General features: G+C 37.2%; 1 protein-coding gene across 1 annotated transcript in view; it reads left to right on the top strand.

The window, feature by feature from the left end:
- Positions 1-567: 567 nt before the first annotated feature.
- The window catches only part of Mid1 (calcium-permeable channel component Mid1), a 228,157-nt gene continuing 209,811 nt past the window's right edge, over positions 568-18,913 (top strand). The window contains exon 1 of the mRNA XM_074170961.1: positions 568-1,912. Within this exon, the coding sequence (XP_074027062.1) occupies positions 1,349-1,912 (564 nt within the window). The 5' untranslated portion in view covers positions 568-1,348. The remainder of the gene's footprint in view (positions 1,913-18,913) is intronic.

The raw sequence follows: 18,913 nt of genomic DNA on the forward strand, positions 1-18,913 counted from the left end.
AATGACCCATTAATAGTCATCTCTCCGAGAAATTAGTCCGGTCATCACGAAGACTATTGTGGATACTAACAATCTTTTGATGAATTGTTTGCTTGCAAAATTCTGTTTTGACAATGGTTCCTATTTGCACATCAAATTCCTTTTTAAGCGTTTCTATATTCTTTAACATAGTATTTGTGGAAGAATCCTGTATATCCTTCGTTAGTCAATGCTTCTATTTCCCGTTAAATATTGTGATTGAAAATGTTTTTTGTGATTGATTCGTACGATACCTACTGGAATAGCGGATTATAAAACTATTTCAAACAATTGGAATATTACTTTGAGGTTAGGGACATGTCTTGCTTCCATTGCTACTTCCACGAGAAGTATTCGATTGCCTTAGACCGCCTGATTTCCCCGAGAAAGCGTTAGGCGCATTATAGCTGCTCATCATTTCTCAATTCAACAATATCCTTTCCGAGATCGTTTAACCAAATATATGGATTCAATTCTAATATAACTTGCCACTATCGTACCTATCTCCTGAAATAATTTTTATAATGCTTGTATCTGCATAAAAAAATCGTCAATAAATTCGAAGACATATTTTTTCTTGTTTACGTTACACAAGGTACCATTCGAAAGATCCAAAATCGACCAACTTTCTCGAATGTGAATCGAGTGTTCTGTCGAACGAAGGCCGCCCCCAGTAATTGCAGGTATCGCGCGACACGCGTCCTCCCCACGCTAGATAGCGCCGCGACGCGACGGGGTTAGAACGACCGAAGGAACCGTCGTCCGCGTGATGGTCACGGAAGGTTAATCGTGTCGAGCGAATGGTGGCGGAGACGCGAGGCGTCGTTTGTCGTTGCGGGGTGCGTCGCGAGCGAGCGAGGTGATATCGATCGCGCCGGCGCCCGTTTGCGCCGCCGCCAGCGTGCCAGTGTCGAGCGAGAGACGGCCGGCACAGCTTCGGCCCGGGCGGGGAGGACTGCGACCATCACCAACCACACCACATACACCTCTTCGAGTCAAGATGGCGGCGCTCCGCCGCGATGTTACAAGTGTTAGTAGCGCGACCAGTGTCTTAGAGTGAGTGATGTGAGATGTTCGGTGGGCCCTCCTGCTCCTCCTCCTCTTCCTCCTCCAGTGACGAGCATGCATCATGAGCGAGGATTGTGGGGGGCCCGCTTGGTGTTCCTGCCTTCATCAGCGGCAGCCTGGTAGCGGGCCCCGGAGGCACACCGACCCGGGGGCACTCGGAGCCGCGAGGGGGGGCACTCCGGCCGCCCGCAGCGATGCTCCCGGTTCCCGTAGCCGCTGACGACCGAGCCGCCGTCGTCGCCACCGCACCCTGCCCCGCAGAATGCCCCGGGCCCCGTCATCGGGCCTGTCATCGCTGCTCCTGATGGCCGGCCTGGCGTTCGCCGCCACCACTACCTTCGTTACCACCGTTAACAACTCGCAACCGCTCGAGACCGCCGCCGTCGCCGCCGCCGACGACCTGCAGTTCGTCATCTCCGAATTCGCGACGGCTTCGCTTTCCTGTTCCTCGGCCTCCGAGGCGGCCGAGAGCCTCTGCCCGCCGCCCTGCCGCCTGCAGATGCAAAATACAGCCAATAGATCAACACAGTGCCTTTATTATTTGAAAGAATCGCACAAAGAAGAGGTGTGCGGCTCCGACGTGGCTCCCGAGCGCAGGCGTGACGTGCTGCACGGACTCCGGATGCGTCACTGCTGCGAACACGCCGTCGACGCGGCACTCCCAGAAGCCGCTTTCCACGGCGGCACACTCTGCCGCCGACTGCTGACAGCCCTCATCGAAGTGGACGACCTCGCCAGCAGGCTCGCCTGCGGCCACACGGAACTGCTCACCCGTTACGACTGTTCACAGAACTACTCCATTTCACACGACTGTAAACACTGCAAGGTAATCCTTTTCTATACATTATTTTTTTTGTAAAACAACACTTTGATTACACTGATGAAATTACAGAAAATCTCCTAATCTACCTAATCTACGCAGCAAAGTTCGAATAGGTACATAACCTAATAGGAACCCTCACTTTGTAAGGACTGCAAGGTGATACTTTCCTGTTCATTATTCTTCTTTAAAGCGAAACACTTAATTTACACTGATAACAGAGAAAAATCTTCTTTTAAGCCTAATATACTCATATTCGGATACACACGTTGACATTCCTTGCGAAGACTGTACGGTAATCATTTTGTATACATTATTTTTCTTCGTAAAAAAACTCTTCGATTACCGTGGTAACATTACAGAAAAACTTAATCTGGCCAACGAAATTCAAGAACATAACCACTTAGAAACGTTTACAAGCCATGCAAAAAACTGCAAAGTAATATTTTTCTATACATTAATTTCCTTTGTAGAGAAATACCTCAATTAGATTAATGACATTACAGAAAACCTCCTATAAAGACTAATATATGCAGCAAAACGCTGCAAAATAACTCATTCAGCTGAAGATCTCATAAATAATCATAACGAAGATAAGAAATGACATTTGAATGAATCTCAATCAATCTTCATAACAACACAAAGACTATATTCATGAGGACAAATGAGTGACCCCAAGAATCCAACTTAGTAGAATGTCATCCCTTCAAATAAAAATGTTTCCTTCCAGGCTCATTTTCTTCGGAAAAGATGCATCTTCATATGCCCAAAAAGGTATAAATCATCTTACGGATCCAACAAGAACATTCAATGCTGATGCAAGAGTCACCTTAGAAAGGCGCACGTGTACCAGCAATGAAAGGCAGTAATTCTTGCTCATCCAAGCATTTCCAATATAAACGCAACTCTGTCGGATATAAAGGGTTGATCGCTTTTTAGTGATATTAGTTGCCCTTGCTTTTCCTAACCTCTCTTTTCCGTTTACCTAATTTTCGTATTGGAACTCTACGCTGGTTCCAGGCGCATGTACACTACGCAGTCTGATGATGTGCGCAAGAGTTGAGATTCTCTCTTCTTACGATAGAAAAGGAATAATTTGTTCATTGGGAAGTGAAGAAAATAATGGTACAGCATTGATGAAACGAATGAATTTATTGATTGCATCAATCAATACAAAGATGTGAAACTCATTTAGATATTTCCTATACAATTATTATACATGCAGTTTGTGATCTCCGTAATACATAAAAATATTTGTATGTTTACATTATTACGTTCTGAAACATCAATTTTCTTCTTTTCCAATGAACTATATACCACTATATACCAACTTCATATCGCATAAGAGAAAGACAACTTTTGTGAAGCGGATTACTGAAGTATACAAATTCGTAAATTTTCATGAACATCCATTTCTTACCAATTTCATGGACGCTAATGAAATCACATTCATAATAATAATAATAATAATAAAAGGGAAGCAACAATTTCAAAAAAATTAATGTAAAGATCATGCAAAGAAGTAAATTGCCTTTCTTGTCAATTTAAGTTTTTGCTCGGATGTATTCCCTGAAAGATAATAATAATAATGAATGGCCTTCATTTTACTTGACGGAGTTTAGCATACATCGGTATTCTTCCAGCCAAAGTCGTACATATTCACAAAAAATAATAATAAACAGTTGATGAATAACTACAAACTCGTAAGCGCCCTTTCACACGGAGAGCTTTGCGTCTCTAGCACCCTAGAGACAAGAAGGCTCCTAGCGCCAAAATGCAACGAGTCCAATGGAGCTTTCAGACAAAGAGAGGGAGCCGGCACGTCTCGGGAGACGAAAGCTTTCACGTCTCCTACACCTCGAGCCGGGGAGCCGCGTCTCCTCCTCAAAATTCATGGAAGATGAGTGGGGCTTTCATACGAGGAGTGGAAACGACTCTTTCTTGACGCATTGTTTTCTAAATAGATTTTTATGATATCTTGACACAAATGACATTACTTCGGATACATAGCAAGGGTTTCGAAGTGAAAAATCCACTAATACCCCCATTTAATCCATATATGACGATTTAGCTGATGGCATAGACGCTGGCGAGTGCCCTATTGGGATTTTTTGCGACCTCAGCAGGGCATTTGATTGATGCGTCAACCCTCAGGTACTCCTCAAGAAAATTACATGGGCTAGGTTTTGGTAATTTTTTTCAAAATAAAAAAGATTTCCTTCAATGGGCTCTACTCATAAAATTAACACTAGCCAAAAAAAATGAAGCTCCTAATGTTGCAGGATTTATTTAATGTTTTACAAACTGAAATAAAATAAATCAAAACATTACAGAATCCCAACACACCAAGGATAATAACCAAAGCACCTTTGAAAATTATCCTGTTATGCCGTGCGATTTTAAACAACTTTTCCAGAGTCACCAAATAAAAAAGTTGGTATCCGTTTCGAGAAAAGCAATTCAGTGATAGTAAACAGTGAGTTTCAATTCTTCTATGGTTCCCTTTCAGTGAAAAAGCTTCATGAAGCAAGAGCCGAATCGATTTCTCTGCGAAACCCTTCATCATTTGGAAGGATCAATTGCAGCTTGAGAAATGGTTCTTATGCAGGTTCTGTGAAACATGGTCTTCCTTACGAATCAGTAGTCAGTTGTCCTGAAAAACTTGAGAATAAAATTGGATTACATAATTCAGACTTGCTACATGAATAGCATTTCACAAGTGTTGTTAATGACGAAGAATTTCAAAAACGAGGTTTTAGTGATTAAAAAGAACGAGGATGTTTCCTACTTATTCACCAAACTCAAATACCTGATCATGCAGGTGCAGTTTCGTAAGAATGTATCATCTTTTCCTCCAGCCGATTTCCTGGAGTCTTTGAAGTCCACTAGATACTCGTTAGGACAACAAGAGGATTGTTTCGTATTCTAGGGGTTCTTGTTGAATACTCTTTTCGTAAGCAAAACAATAGCAGAGTCAATACTTCTGACCGCTCTGGATTAAATGATTCCGTACAGTCTATCTCGTCTTGTGTTTGTAAATCTTTTGCTGGAGAAATCCTCACTTGTTGACTTTGTAGTAAATGTTCAAGAGGTAGCGAAAACTTATGTGGATTTCTGGAACTTCAACTAGCGTTTTCTAATATGACTGATAACCAGTATGTGCAAAGCTTATTGTTAATTCATCTGAAAATGGAACTTTCAAAAGGTGATGATTGACTGTATTGCCAAACATGCGCCAAACTAACTGACTTATGAGAAAACAAGTCTAGCTGAGGCACCAGTCAATCTAATAATAACACTGATGATCTTCAAACATGACTCAACCTACGGAAGCATCAAACTCTTACGAAGGTTCGAAATTGATGAACATTTCAGTCTGGTAGTCCCCGGTTTATACTTCATGCAGTCATTGTTCACTGTGGTTCTGGCTTTGAATCTGATCATTATTACGCCTTGGCCAAAGACGAAACGGACTGGTTTAAGTTTGACGATAGTCGTGTCACTAAGTGTTCTGGTGATGTCTTGAATCTATTGGAGCCTCTGGAGACACCCTACATTTTGTTTTATGAGAGAAAGGACATTGGCAGATCAAGATCTTCAAATTATGTGGTGCTGCAGGTTTTTTCGGGTTTTCCTGCAGCTGAAAAAGCCAATGCGCCATTCGAATCAATGAAGTCGCCCCAGAGCGCCAATTAATGACCATTTCTTTCAAAAATTGAAGAGTCTCATTCCTCCACATAAACTGTATATTAAAGAAAAAATGTGGGAATCTTTCAGAGAAAGAAGGAAACAATTTCAAAAAATTAACTCTATACAAAGATCATGCAAAGAAGTAAATTTCAGACACAAACTGGAAGAAAACCCCCCTTGAAACACCTACTTTCATATTAACAATGAATTACACGAAAAAAAACTCGAAACAAATACTTCAATATGAGAACTGAATTACACAAAAAGCACTATTCTTCAATATTCAACGAAAGTAATTTTTTATGGAGAAAAATCAGTTTTTCATCGACCTTTTTTGGGTATTTTTACCTTCCACAATCTGAAAAATATAAAAATTATAATGAAGAACTTTATACTAGTGAAGAAAGGGCAAACTTTTTAGTTTACCTCGATAAGTTACTGCGTGAAAAAGTATTTTTCACAAAGAAAAATGTTCTATTCATCAGTAACTTGTCGTATTTAATAATTTTGCCTTAAAAAAATTGCTGAGACATATCTTTACGTTTCGGAGGCCAAAATCTGCCTCCATCTTCAGAAATGGACAAAAAATTCTAAGATATTTGCAGTTATTCCTTTTTGATCATTTATTTCCTAACTTCTTCAACAGTTGTCAAAGGAGTTTTGAAATATGACATTGTATCAATGTTGTTGATTGTGGAAGGTAAAAAATACCCAAAAAGGTCGATGAAACACTATTCTTTATTTAGTTTTTTTTCTAAACATTCGTTATGTAATTGAATCAGATATCATTCACAGGATTGCTACACAATATCGTGTATGAAAGAGGTAAAATTTCACATGAAACATTGTCATCACCACTGGTGGACATTCGATGTTTCGGCGTAAGATACTTGTCTCTTCAGTACCGAATCTGGATGACATTATGAGATGAAGCACCCAATTTATTCATAAAATTACGACTTAATGCCATGAATGAGTTGAATCTACTCATGTCGTCGATGACAGAACGTAATGAAAGTCATTCGCTTATTTGATTAAATCGCAGCCATAAGAATCTTGTTAAAATTGAAAAGGGTATATTTTCAGGAGAGCTCAATTTTAGGGAAAAAAATTTTTTGCCTCTTTACTTCTCAATCTTCATACAAAAAAACGCGGAAATCTTCCAAAGAAAGGGAGGAAGTACTCATATAAAAAATACTGTATACAATGATGTAGAAGTAGAAAGCCGAAACCTTTCTTTCCTGAAAATATACCTTTAGGAAATTGTCCTGGAAGTATAATAAAGCTGGATATTGTGAATACTCGCCAAAAATGGTCGGTAAATTCGCCGAATTGAAAAATTGCATACTATATTAAAGGAATTACTGTGAAAAGTTATGGATCATATAAAGTGACTCCGAACTTTATGGGTTTCCTTGCACTTTACGACTTTTCACTACACAAAATCTCGGGCAGATTGTCGGTTTGAAATTATTTCGTCGCAACTTCGCAAATATAGTGAAAAATTTTAAAACACTGGATTTATGATACAGAATAATTCATATCCTGAACGTTGAATCAAATTAAATATTTATTTTGATTTGAGAAAGACATATTTTCACTGAATATTTTAACAAAAACTAAACACGTGTTTCGCCATGCAATAGCTTCTTCAGGCGTATCTATCCTACATGGCAGGATCTAGTGAATACTAATCAGAAAACAAAAATTTTTCCAGCTGATATCACGCCAGACATACCTCACGTCTTGCATATAGGTTTTTCTGGTAATGAAATAATACCCCAAAACCAATTTCTGTAGCAGGTATTGCAGTCGAAATTATAAAGTTGTAAAAATGAAATTTGTAAAAAAAAAATATTCCGAATCATCGAATCAGTACTTACGAAAAGTGAGGTTGTATAATCTAAGCCGCAAAAAAAAACATTTGTAGTTATTACAACTGATAGATGATTTAAAAACAATATAATTGTCAAACAACATGTAGGAAAGGGTAATTTCCAACAACCACGTTTTGTTGTGTAAAATAGATAATAGTCAATATATTTATTCATAAGCAATCATTTTGATGACGCTAAAAGGGCATGTCACATGTCACTGCCATCTGTCATGTCAAAAACATGCGTATGCCAGATCTAAGTTAGAGTATGGTTCTGTGTTATGGAATCCAGTTTACGACTACAAAAAAACATCAATTGAGAGCGTGCAAAGGAAGTTCCTAAAATACTTATGTCTAAAAGTTGATGAACATTGATAACATTTTGTTGACACGATTTGATATGAAATCTTTGGAAAATAGGAGAGTTATCCTTGATATAAAATTCCTGCATAAATTACTAAACAACAATATCGACAGTACGGTTCTTTTACCCGAGATCAATGTACCAAGAAGTGAAGGTCGACACAATCTGAAATTCTATTGCGAAGCATCACGCATACATGTTATGCTACGATCACCATTGAATTTTATGTGCATTAGCTTCAATAAAATCTGTGAACATTGCGATATTCATTTTGACTCTCTGAACGCCTTGGTATCATATATCCACAATCACTTCTAATAATACTATAAATAATATTTGTGTCAGTACTGCTACATTGCATGATTTGTAACTTTTTGTGTTATTTACTCAATTTTTCATTTCTTCTTTGAAATTCTACGTATACGAATATTTTATATACAGGGTATTCCATATTCGATGGTCTATTAGACGTATCTAGAGAACAAAAAAAGATGAGAATTTTAAATTTTGGTAACCGATGTAAATGGTTGTGATCTATCGTTTGAAAATATTTTCATGACCGCAATGTTGCCATATCTTCATGTAACAGACATCAACTTGGAAATTTCAATTGGAACACCCTATATATTATATAATTTTTGAATTCTGCATCAAAATCCAAATTACTTTTGTTGAACATGTTTTATACTTATCTCTCATCGTTTTTGAAATATTAATTATTTTGTAATTTTTTTTGGCGAAAACATGGTATTTTTAATATTTAATATCGCATGAATTAACTGATATATCGAACTCAACTTCTAGCAACATTGAAATAAGATATGGTAGTTGTTATTTCAGCATGCTACTCAAATCTTATTTCATACAGAGCGACTGAAAAATACGTCTTAATTTTTATCTTCGATAAACGACCATAACTATTTTTTTTTTCAATAGAACACCCTGTATATCATTCAATTTTCGAATTCAGTCAACCAATGTAAACAACTTCAATTAACTATGTCCTATACCTATCTCTGACCGTTTATGAGATATGAATTCTTCTATCAAATATAACATTTCAAATACAAAATTCGGGGAAAAATGTATTTATTATTAAACATATCGAATAATGAATATGACTTTACATGAATTGAATTTCATAGTGGGTGCATGACAAACATTACTATTTCGACACAAGAACGAACATTTTTCAAAATTAAATTGATAACAAAAATAATTCTACACTAGAAAACAAGAGATAATATTGTGAAACAAGCTTCGCAATTATTTGACATTTGATATGTATCTCACAATAGCTCATGTGCTTGAAATGCTGACCATTTACTTGTAAACATTGGTGGATTGATGTTATTACGTGATGAGTCGTGGCTCTGCGAATTTCTGACGGCTTGATTTCCTCGAAGATACATCTAACCCGATCTTTCAGTTCCCGTTTCGTATCGATAGGTGTTCTATAAACCTTTTCTTTGATTTTTCCCCAGAGGTAAAAATCGAGCAGAGTCAGATCCGGTGATCGAAGCCGTCAAATCCAAGAACCCAAACGACGTATCCACCGATCTTTGAACATATCGGTTAATTCCTTACTCACTTCACGTGTGCAATGTCTAGGAGCTCCATTCAACTAAAATCAACAATTCCGAGACAATTTCAGGGCCAAATTATCCAGAAAATCACTTACAGTCGATTTCAGAATATCTAAATATTTTTCAGAATTCAACTTTTCTTCATAAATGCAAATAGAAACTTTATCATCCATGAGCGTACAAAAAACATTAAAACTGAATTTTTCTTGGAAATCCCTTTGCTCAGAAGTGATTATTTCGACAATTGAATATCCCCTCATGTGAAAATTGTGATTCATCAGTCCATATAATTTTTTTCATAAAGTTTGGATCTTTGTATGTCCATGTTAGTGCCATTTCGCAAAATTCTACCCGTTTTGGTGGATTATCTCTATGCAAAGCTTGCAGCCTAATTGATTTATAATCGTGCATATAATAATCTCCATATAGAAATTCGAGATATTCCAAAATCAATCGCAGTACTAGATACTGATGCATGAGAATAAGCATAAAAATATCCTGAAATGTTCATTTCATTTTACATATCACCAGTCACAACATTATTTTGTTTTTTAAATTAGACTTAGATCATGACACACCATTATCCTTGCCGAAATTCTGTTGTGAAATTCACCATATGTATTGAAGGAGTGAATTTTAGAAGGCCCCAGACCTACGCTGAAATTTTAAGAATGTGAGTATTATGCACTTGATTTTTGCTTTTATTGGAAATTTTATGCTTTCATAGGAGCATTTTTTTTAAATAGTTCATATCTCATAAACGGTCAGAGATAGGTATAGGACATAGCTGATCAAAGTTATTCACATTCGTTGACTGAAATCGAAAATTGAATAATATACAAGGTGTTCCATTTGAAAAAAATTAGTTATGGTGGTTTATCGAAGATACAAATTGAGACGTATTTTTCAGACACTCTGTATAAAATAAGATTTGAGTTCCATTCTGAAATAACAACCACCATATCTCTTCTCAATGTTGCTAGAAGTTGAGTTCGATGTATCAGTTAATTCATGCGATATCAAATATTAAAAATAGCATGTTTTCGCCAAAAAAATTACAAAATAATCAATATTTTAAACACGATGAGAGATAAGTATAGAACATGGTCAACAAAAGTGATTTGGATTTTGATGCAAAATTTAAAAATGATATAATATATAGGGTGTTCTTTTTGAAATTTCCAAGTTGATGACTTGTTACATGTAGATGTGGCAAAAATTGCGGTGATAAAAATATTTTCAAACGATAGATCAGAACCATTTACATCGGTGACCAAAATTTAAAACTCTCATCTTTTTTTGTTCTCTAGATACGTCTAATAGACCATCGAATATGGAATACCCTGTATACTTTGTTTTCGCATCTACGTTTATACATTTCTATATTCCATTATTTTTAATATTTATTTTATGTATTTTCTGTGATAATAGCATTTCCTGTAAATGAGTACTCCTATTGGAAATAAATCGCTTTTTTGTGAGCTGTGACCTTTTGAGAAATCCGCCAATTTGGCCAATATAAACCTGATTGCAACTTGCACAAAGAACATAATAGATTGTACCGGAATTCTGAACTGTTGGAGTTTTCTCTTCTATTCTTGAAAAAAAAATTTGATCATTGGAGTATTTTTGTACACAATAGTTTTTTAACTGAGCCAGTTGAGCTAACACCTTCCCACCAGCAACATTTTGGGTAATTCTATAGAAAAAAACACTAATTTCTTTATTTCTTTCTTTCTTTGAGGTTGGTGCCAGCATGACCATAAAGCCATAATTTTATATCCGATAAAGAATTTTTCCCAATTCACCGGCCTCAAAAAATTGTTTGTTTGATAATTAGTGCTAGTGCCAAAACAGAAGATCTACTACAAGAACAGTAGACCTAGCGATGCTGAATAAGACGCTCCTCCAGTGCGATTTCTTTTTCATCTGTGGTCGAATGATTCGCCCTATTCCCCAGTCTGATCGCATTACGGCTTCGTTGTGATCTTCTCGCTCACGGCATTGTGAATAACACTGTGATGGACGGGACCGGATTTGAAAGTATGAAGACCCTGGGGCTACGAACAAGTGGAGAACTCTAGTTTCTAAAATTTTGAACTCGTAGAAGCGAGAACTTGTAAGGACCTCGACACGTGTTTCGATCACCAAGTGATCATCTTCAAGAGGTAGATCAAAATAACGGTTTGGTGTTGCGAAAACAACTCCAGTTATATTCATTACTACACCAAATGCTTTCCATTGACAATATTAAATTTTGGGTAGAATTTTCGTTGATATGAGATTGCATTTATTTCTCGTATATCCCACAGATATCCATGAGATATTCTTTGGCGGATATCCACAGACTTATCCTTCAAGGACATCCATAGAATATCCCTTTCAATGCAAGAATTCTCGGATATAAAACGGACATCCACAGAATATCCTGTGTAACTGGGAAGGTATCCACAGATGCCCCGGAAATCATCTCAAGAGGAGCTCTGCAGGCCTGTGCATCCAGTTTTAAGAAGTGTGTGTGGTACAGAATGGCACACACAATCTTAGGATAGGAATGGAAAAAAACATTCAATGAAACTGTTCAGTTCAGAACTGCGCAGGTCGATCTGAGCGTGCGCGTACTTGTCTACGTCAATAAAGGGATTGATTTGTTTACAGATTCAATTCATTTGAACAATAATCTATGAATGCTAACCATGTTTTTACTCACGTTTACATGAACAATAGAAAGATATGCACACTTTTTCCTCCTGAGCGTCTGCGGGCAACTTTATACACTTACCTGTCCGTTCTTTCTCCACTCCCTATTTTTGTATACAATATATTGCCAGTACTATTCTCCAAGAAACGAAAACATTTATCCTGGAGACACAAACACAACTTCTCAGGGAAGAAACAAGTTATAAATCATTGGGTGATATAAGGGTTAGTTGGCGTCAAACCGAAAAGTAAATTATGTGTCAGAAGCCGGGGATAAAGAAGGCGGCTGAAAAAACAGACTAAACGCAATTAATTCTCGGGATATTAAAAAACGACTTCCGCTTTGTTATCTTGGAATAAAAATGGGAATTTGTGAGGACACTCCAACATTTTCCAGAGTTTTTGTAACGCGTAGTTGGTGGTTACATGGAATTGACTTTGAATGTTCCTCGGAAAATACTAAGATCAATATGTTTATACAAATGTTTATAAAAATTCTATTCGAATGACTCACATCACGTAAAGAATTCCAGGTGATGATAACGGCAAAATGAAGAAAGTGATTGGCGAAAGAATTAATCCTACACACTCTCAATACATTTTTGTGCTCATTGTTGAACTACTCGAATAATTTTTAGCATAGTTCTCCCATTGAGAATATGGAATTCATTTGTTGGGGGATCAGCAAAGCGTTTTTCGTAAACCTCATTCTTCAAATGAACCCATACAAAGCAGTGGAAGTGATGACATCAGAGGAATTGATAAGAGTCATGCAGTTCCATGCCAAAGTCATGAAGGAGCTGATACGCCCCTCTGCAGTCATGAGCAGGTGCCAAAAATTGTCAGAATGAAAGATATAAGTACCTAGCATCAATGGAGGAGCCATCATAAAAACAGACCGTTGATACTCTGACTGATAATGATTGATTCAATCATTCCTCACCATAGACAATCATGGGAGGTAGCTGGGACTTGTATGTATATAAGATGGAAAGATTTTGTTTCTACTTGACCAGTAATGACAGTTTTTTGAATTGTTCATTTCAGAATTGGAGAAGTTGGATACATCAGGCCATTATTAAAATTTGGCCGACAGCAGTTGATATACCAATGATGAAAACCAGTTTTTCTCCCTGCTATCAATGACTGAACTGGTAACAATTCATAAGAGACAAATCTTCATTTTTTTGTGCGTACGGTGAAATAGAGGGTAGGCTTGAAAATTGCCCATTTTCGTGACTTCACTATTCATGAATGTTTTTTTTAATTGGGGGTTCTACAAAAACAATTCCATTACTTTTAATATACTTTTGAAACATATTGTTGATCTGGAAGAACTCGATGTGAGTACAATTCAGTATAGTATTCTATCGGTTTTGAAGATTATTTTCCACTAACGAGATGAGCCTGGCGGCGAAATGTTAGTTTATATGAAGGTAATTTTTTATGATGGTAATGAACCTATGTTGATATAGAGAGACGAAATACAACCAAAACATAAAATATTGAAATCACTGAAAGAACAATTCGTTCAGGTCAGTCTCTTGGATGTTATTGAATTTGTTAGAGTTACTAGTTTACGTCATTTCCAAATGATTAACTTTCCTAGATTACTTTTGGGAAATCTTTCATCATATTCTGCTTTTGAATTGAGCTTCAAAGTGAAGAATTGTTATTGCTTCTCAACTTATATTGATCTAATATACATTCTGGAGGATACTGAATGAATGCCCTACTCATTTCATAAAAGAAACTTCCTTCCTGTTCTTCAACAACTGTAAATAGTAGCTTGATTGAAACTCCCTTAATCATACATCGTACACTAAGTTTAAGCTTAGTTTCCAGGCATGCCATGATGTTTTTTTATATTGCATCTATCTGGTCCACTATGTTCAATGGAAGAGCTGATATTTTGCGAACTGCCTTATAAACTCCCGAGTAGAAAAGACTGGATCCTCCGGGAGAAGGAAATATCAAGAGCAGATAGTTGAAGGAGTAGAAGAGATTGGATAAATCCAACCTCACACACAAGTCAATAAAAATATTCTCGGACAGTCAAGCGGCGTTGGTAGCTCTTGGCTATCAACGGGGGGGCACCCCTCTTTTCAAGGCAGTCAGCAGCTTCATTGCCTTCCAGGCCAGTATGTCCAGGAATCCAGACCAAGGACAATCTGTTGAGTCTTCCTATCAAGGAGAGTCGTTTTTGGCAATCTGCTACCAATTTAGACAATGCTCGGTAGGAGCCAAGAGCTACCAACGCCGCTTGACTGTCCGAGAATATTTTTATTGACTTGTGTGTGAGGTTGGATTTATCCAATCTCTTCTACTCCTTCAACTATCTGCTCTTGATATTTCCTTCTCCCGGAGGATCCAGTCCTCTCTACTCGGGCCTTCTTACAGGTCTCTGTCATATCATATGCAGAAACTTGGACTGTCGGAAGACAGTGTGTGTCGCCTCTGTTTCGAAAATGATGAAACAACAGAGCATATACTTTGTGCCTGCCCCGTTGGGGACCGAATGCCATACTCTTACCATCTGACCTGAAAGACCACTCACCATACAAACTAATCGGCTTCGTTAAGAAGCTGGATTTATTTGGCCGAATGTGAATAAGTGTGAGTCACAATAAACTCTTGCGGGTTGCGGTGGAGGGTCGAATAAACCTACTCACTTTAGACCTAACTTAACCTAACCTAATATTTTGTTCGTGTGAATATGGTTTTCTGTGAATAAAAAAGAGGTTAGGCCGGTCTAGCTATTCCCTGAAGTGCCTTCACATACGGGCATGACAAAATTATTAATGAACATTGGATCCGATTATCATGTGCCCCAAGTAGAAGCCATTTACCAAGCCTAATGATTTTGAGGCTCGGAAATAACAAGGGGATGATTGAACTGATAACTGAAATAATCAGAACAGCATGTGATCTGGATAGAATAAGCACAGTACACCCACAACAGAAACTCCACAACAAATCTTATTTCATTTTGACTGTCGATGAAGACTACATCAGAGTATGTAGGTACTCGTATCGTACCGAAGACACGATCCTGAAAGACCATGATGAAATCCTCAGCTTCCGAATTCAGTCTATTCGACTTGAGGAAAGCAAAGGTTAGGTTAGGTTAGCCGAGCCAAAGACTTCAATAGTGTTGAAGAAAACCCCCTGCACCAGTTTATCTATATATGGCTGCAGGAGTCGAGTAGTCTCTGCGTTTTTAAGGTGGGCTTTTTGCTAAACAAACTCCAAGTCAGTAATTTATTTCTCATAATTTCAACGAGAAGTAGAACCGTGAGTCGGATGGTTTCGGATACAAACAACTATGGAGTTGCAGCATTTTCTGATTTGGTTCAGCTCCTCCAGAGTCCAGTTCAAACGACTCTAGAAGAGTACAGTAAAATGGGAACGGCTAACATATTTGTCGTTGTACTTCTGCTCTTTCCCGGTAGCACCACTGAATAGAACTGTCGAAGTTTCTGCCAATATTTGCCGCAGGGAGAGTTTTTCACTAACGCTACTTCATGAAAGTGGCGCAGTTCCACCTCGAAGTGGAACAACGGCTCTACGATATCCAGATGTATCAGGATACCTCTGCCTACTACCTGCACATCTTCTCCATAGTTCCCGCTTCGTCCTCTTTTAGCATGTACCTCTGTACATTCATCTATCCCGAGTTCCATGCTCATATCATGCGTGTCGTGTGAACTTCCACCATTCCTGAGGACTGATGGATATATTTTTCTCCATGAAGACATAAAGTTTGTACATCATTTTGATCCGTCTTAAAGGACCATGTCTGAAACGATAACAAACATTGCGTAACTGACACGAACACATTGAATAAACACTGAATATTACCCCGAACTATTCAGAATCAAAATAATTTTTCCTCACCCGCTATGTAGCAGCCATCCTTAGGATAGATGTACACGTCAAATACTGTTACATTGAATAAAATATAATAAAATGTCACAAACACTAATAGTACTAAAGAACAGACAAACATGTGTAACTCCCAGACAACAAGTGAATTAAAAATCGTCATTCAGGAATTCACTGATTAGCAGGGGAGCCCACGATACAAAATGGGGATTTACTCGAGCGTCATAGAGACCTATTAGGTTACAAAGCTTAGATGATAAGAAGAAAAAAATGTTATATAATATATACCTTTTCATCGGTGGGGGAAGCTGCTATAGATTATTAAATATGTAAAAAAACTGTTGCATGTACATACTCGAGCGCGTCAGATATTGATACCATCAATGTCCTTCGTATTTTTAATAATGTTGGTATGTTAATCTGATCGTTTGCATGATGTGGGTGGTTGTACGTAAGGGTTGAAAATGAGAATCGAACGCGTCAGATTTTCTAAGGGGGTGTTAAGTACACCAAAAAAAAAGCTCTCATTCAATAATCTGACGATTTCGATCTGACGCAAACTCGCGGCCATTATTATAATGTGCAGAAAAAAATCGTCATTTTGAAATACTCAAGCGCGACAGATTGAGATGTATATGGTTCATCTTTATGTTTCTTTATGTCTCATAATCTGACGATTAGCTAGAGGGATTCGCCTAATCTGACAAAAAAATGTTTTTTTAATTATTTTTTTTTGAATAATTGAACCCAATTAATTGAAAAGCTCAGGAAATAGCATGCAAATAAATAAGTGTATGTTTTTTTAGTAGAATATTTGTATTTATAAAAAAATATTTAAAAAAATGCTCAAAAAAATTTATTTTTTTATGATCAATTGATTAATTAATGAAGAAAAGAGAAATGAAACTTTCTGTTTTTTACCATTTTTATTTGTAACTGACGTTACTGCAGTTACTTATACAATATATGAGTTTGGAAATGTCCTTAAACGACGAAACTGCAGTAACATTAGTTACAAATAAAAGTGGTAAAAAACATAGAGAGTTTCATGTCTCTTTTCTTCATTATGAGTTCCTACCATGTAGTATAACGGCTACATCCATCAATAAATTGATTAATTAATCATCATCTTCATCTTCATCACGAACGAGTCTCTGTAAATAGCTGTGATGGCGTCATGGCAACGGAATTCAGAGTGGGGACGGAGTGAGAGAGTAATAGATAGAGAAAAAGTGACAAAGGAATAGAACCGCGGAGTGGAAATATAGGCAGCTGCACGCATCTAACTTTCTCGACGAATTTTTGCTATTTCGGCTTGCGGAAATCGTCGAATTATATATTTTTGGATATCCTTGAATTATTTTCTCCAAAATAAAAAAATAAAACATTAGCTACGCTCGAGAATGTCGAGATGACATTTTTTTTACAACTTTGCTGCCCTCCCCTTTCTTTACGTCACTCTCAAATTGTCAGATTACTAGAATATACACTTTTTAGCATGTAATTAACTCACCCTACCTTAATCTGACGCGCTGGAGAATTTCTGATGATCATTTTTTTTTACTAATCTGATAATTTATCCTTCACGGGCGGCCTTATATATGGGGCTCATATTTGGTGGAGGTACTTAGCCGGGTACAAGGTATCACCGTGTATATTAATCTGCCGCGCTTCAGTAAATCCCGAAATCCCCGCTTGGGCTCCCCTATTAGATGGAGTGACAGGCTTTTGCACACAGAAATGTTTTTAATTTTCTTTTAATTTTTTTATGGTCCAGTTTTTGAGATGTTGTGGAAGTTTATTTAATATCCTTATACCTGCGTAGCCTGGAGATCTTTCAAATGTCTTAAATTATGCTTTGTAACTGAAAGTGCATCCGCGTTTCTTGTAGGATATAAATGGTAATCCGAGTTTTTTGTGAACTTATTAATATCTTGCTATAAATATATTGATAATTTATATAGATGAATACAGGGAAATGAACTTTGAAAAAGTGACTTTACAGCTGTTTCTATTTTTTATATTGAAAATGGTAGATATAATTTGCTTTTGACATATGAACGCTCTTCCAGAATTTACAATCCCCCCATAAAATAACATTAAATGCCAAATGGGAGTAAATCAATGCATAGTGTTAGGAATCACACGTTAAAAGGTAAGACCTCGTTAGTCCTTAGCTCGCACAAGTTTCTCAACTTCTGAGAGTTGTCGTTTGTATGGGGGCGACAGCTGATTAACGGAAAAACAGATTTTAAACAGATAGTAAGTATCAATAAGAGCCATCTGATTCATCGTAGACTTCAGTTTCAAAATTGCATAGAATCCTGAGCTTAATTTCTTGCAAACATGCTGCAGTTGGTCACTCCATATTAAACACTGATCTCGATAGGCCCTCAGAAATTTTGTATTGGTACTAGTTGATACAACATCCATAGTTATGTTGTTGTGAATTCCTCGGCATTTGAAATTGATTCATACGATTTTATTCAAGTTCAAGATGGGATTATTTTTATTACACCAATTTTCAAATGAATATATAATGTGTGTAATAGCATTTTGAAGTGCCTCTGATGTCTGCGCTGTAACCACTACTGAGGAGTCGTCTGCTAACATCCTGACAGATCCTGTTGATAAGAACTCAGGCATATCGTTTATGAATATGATGAACATTAGTAACCCCAGTACAGACCCCTGAGGCACCCCAATATCATTCGTCATATACTCAACAACAGTTTTCAACTTTAACATAGGATTCTCTATCAACTAGGTATGACTGCATAAGTTCAAGCATAGTTCCACTAATTCCATTTGTGCACAGTTTTTGTAAAATAAAATCTAATTGTAGACTATCGATGGCGCATGAAAGATCAAAGAAGATACCGGATACATATTGTCCTGAGTCAATA

Source organism: Leptinotarsa decemlineata, unplaced genomic scaffold (genome assembly GCF_025532065.1).
Source record: "Leptinotarsa decemlineata unplaced genomic scaffold, Ldec_3_MD MMD2_tig00000008_RagTag_RagTag, whole genome shotgun sequence".
Classification (NCBI taxonomy): Eukaryota; Metazoa; Arthropoda; class Insecta; order Coleoptera; family Chrysomelidae; genus Leptinotarsa; species Leptinotarsa decemlineata.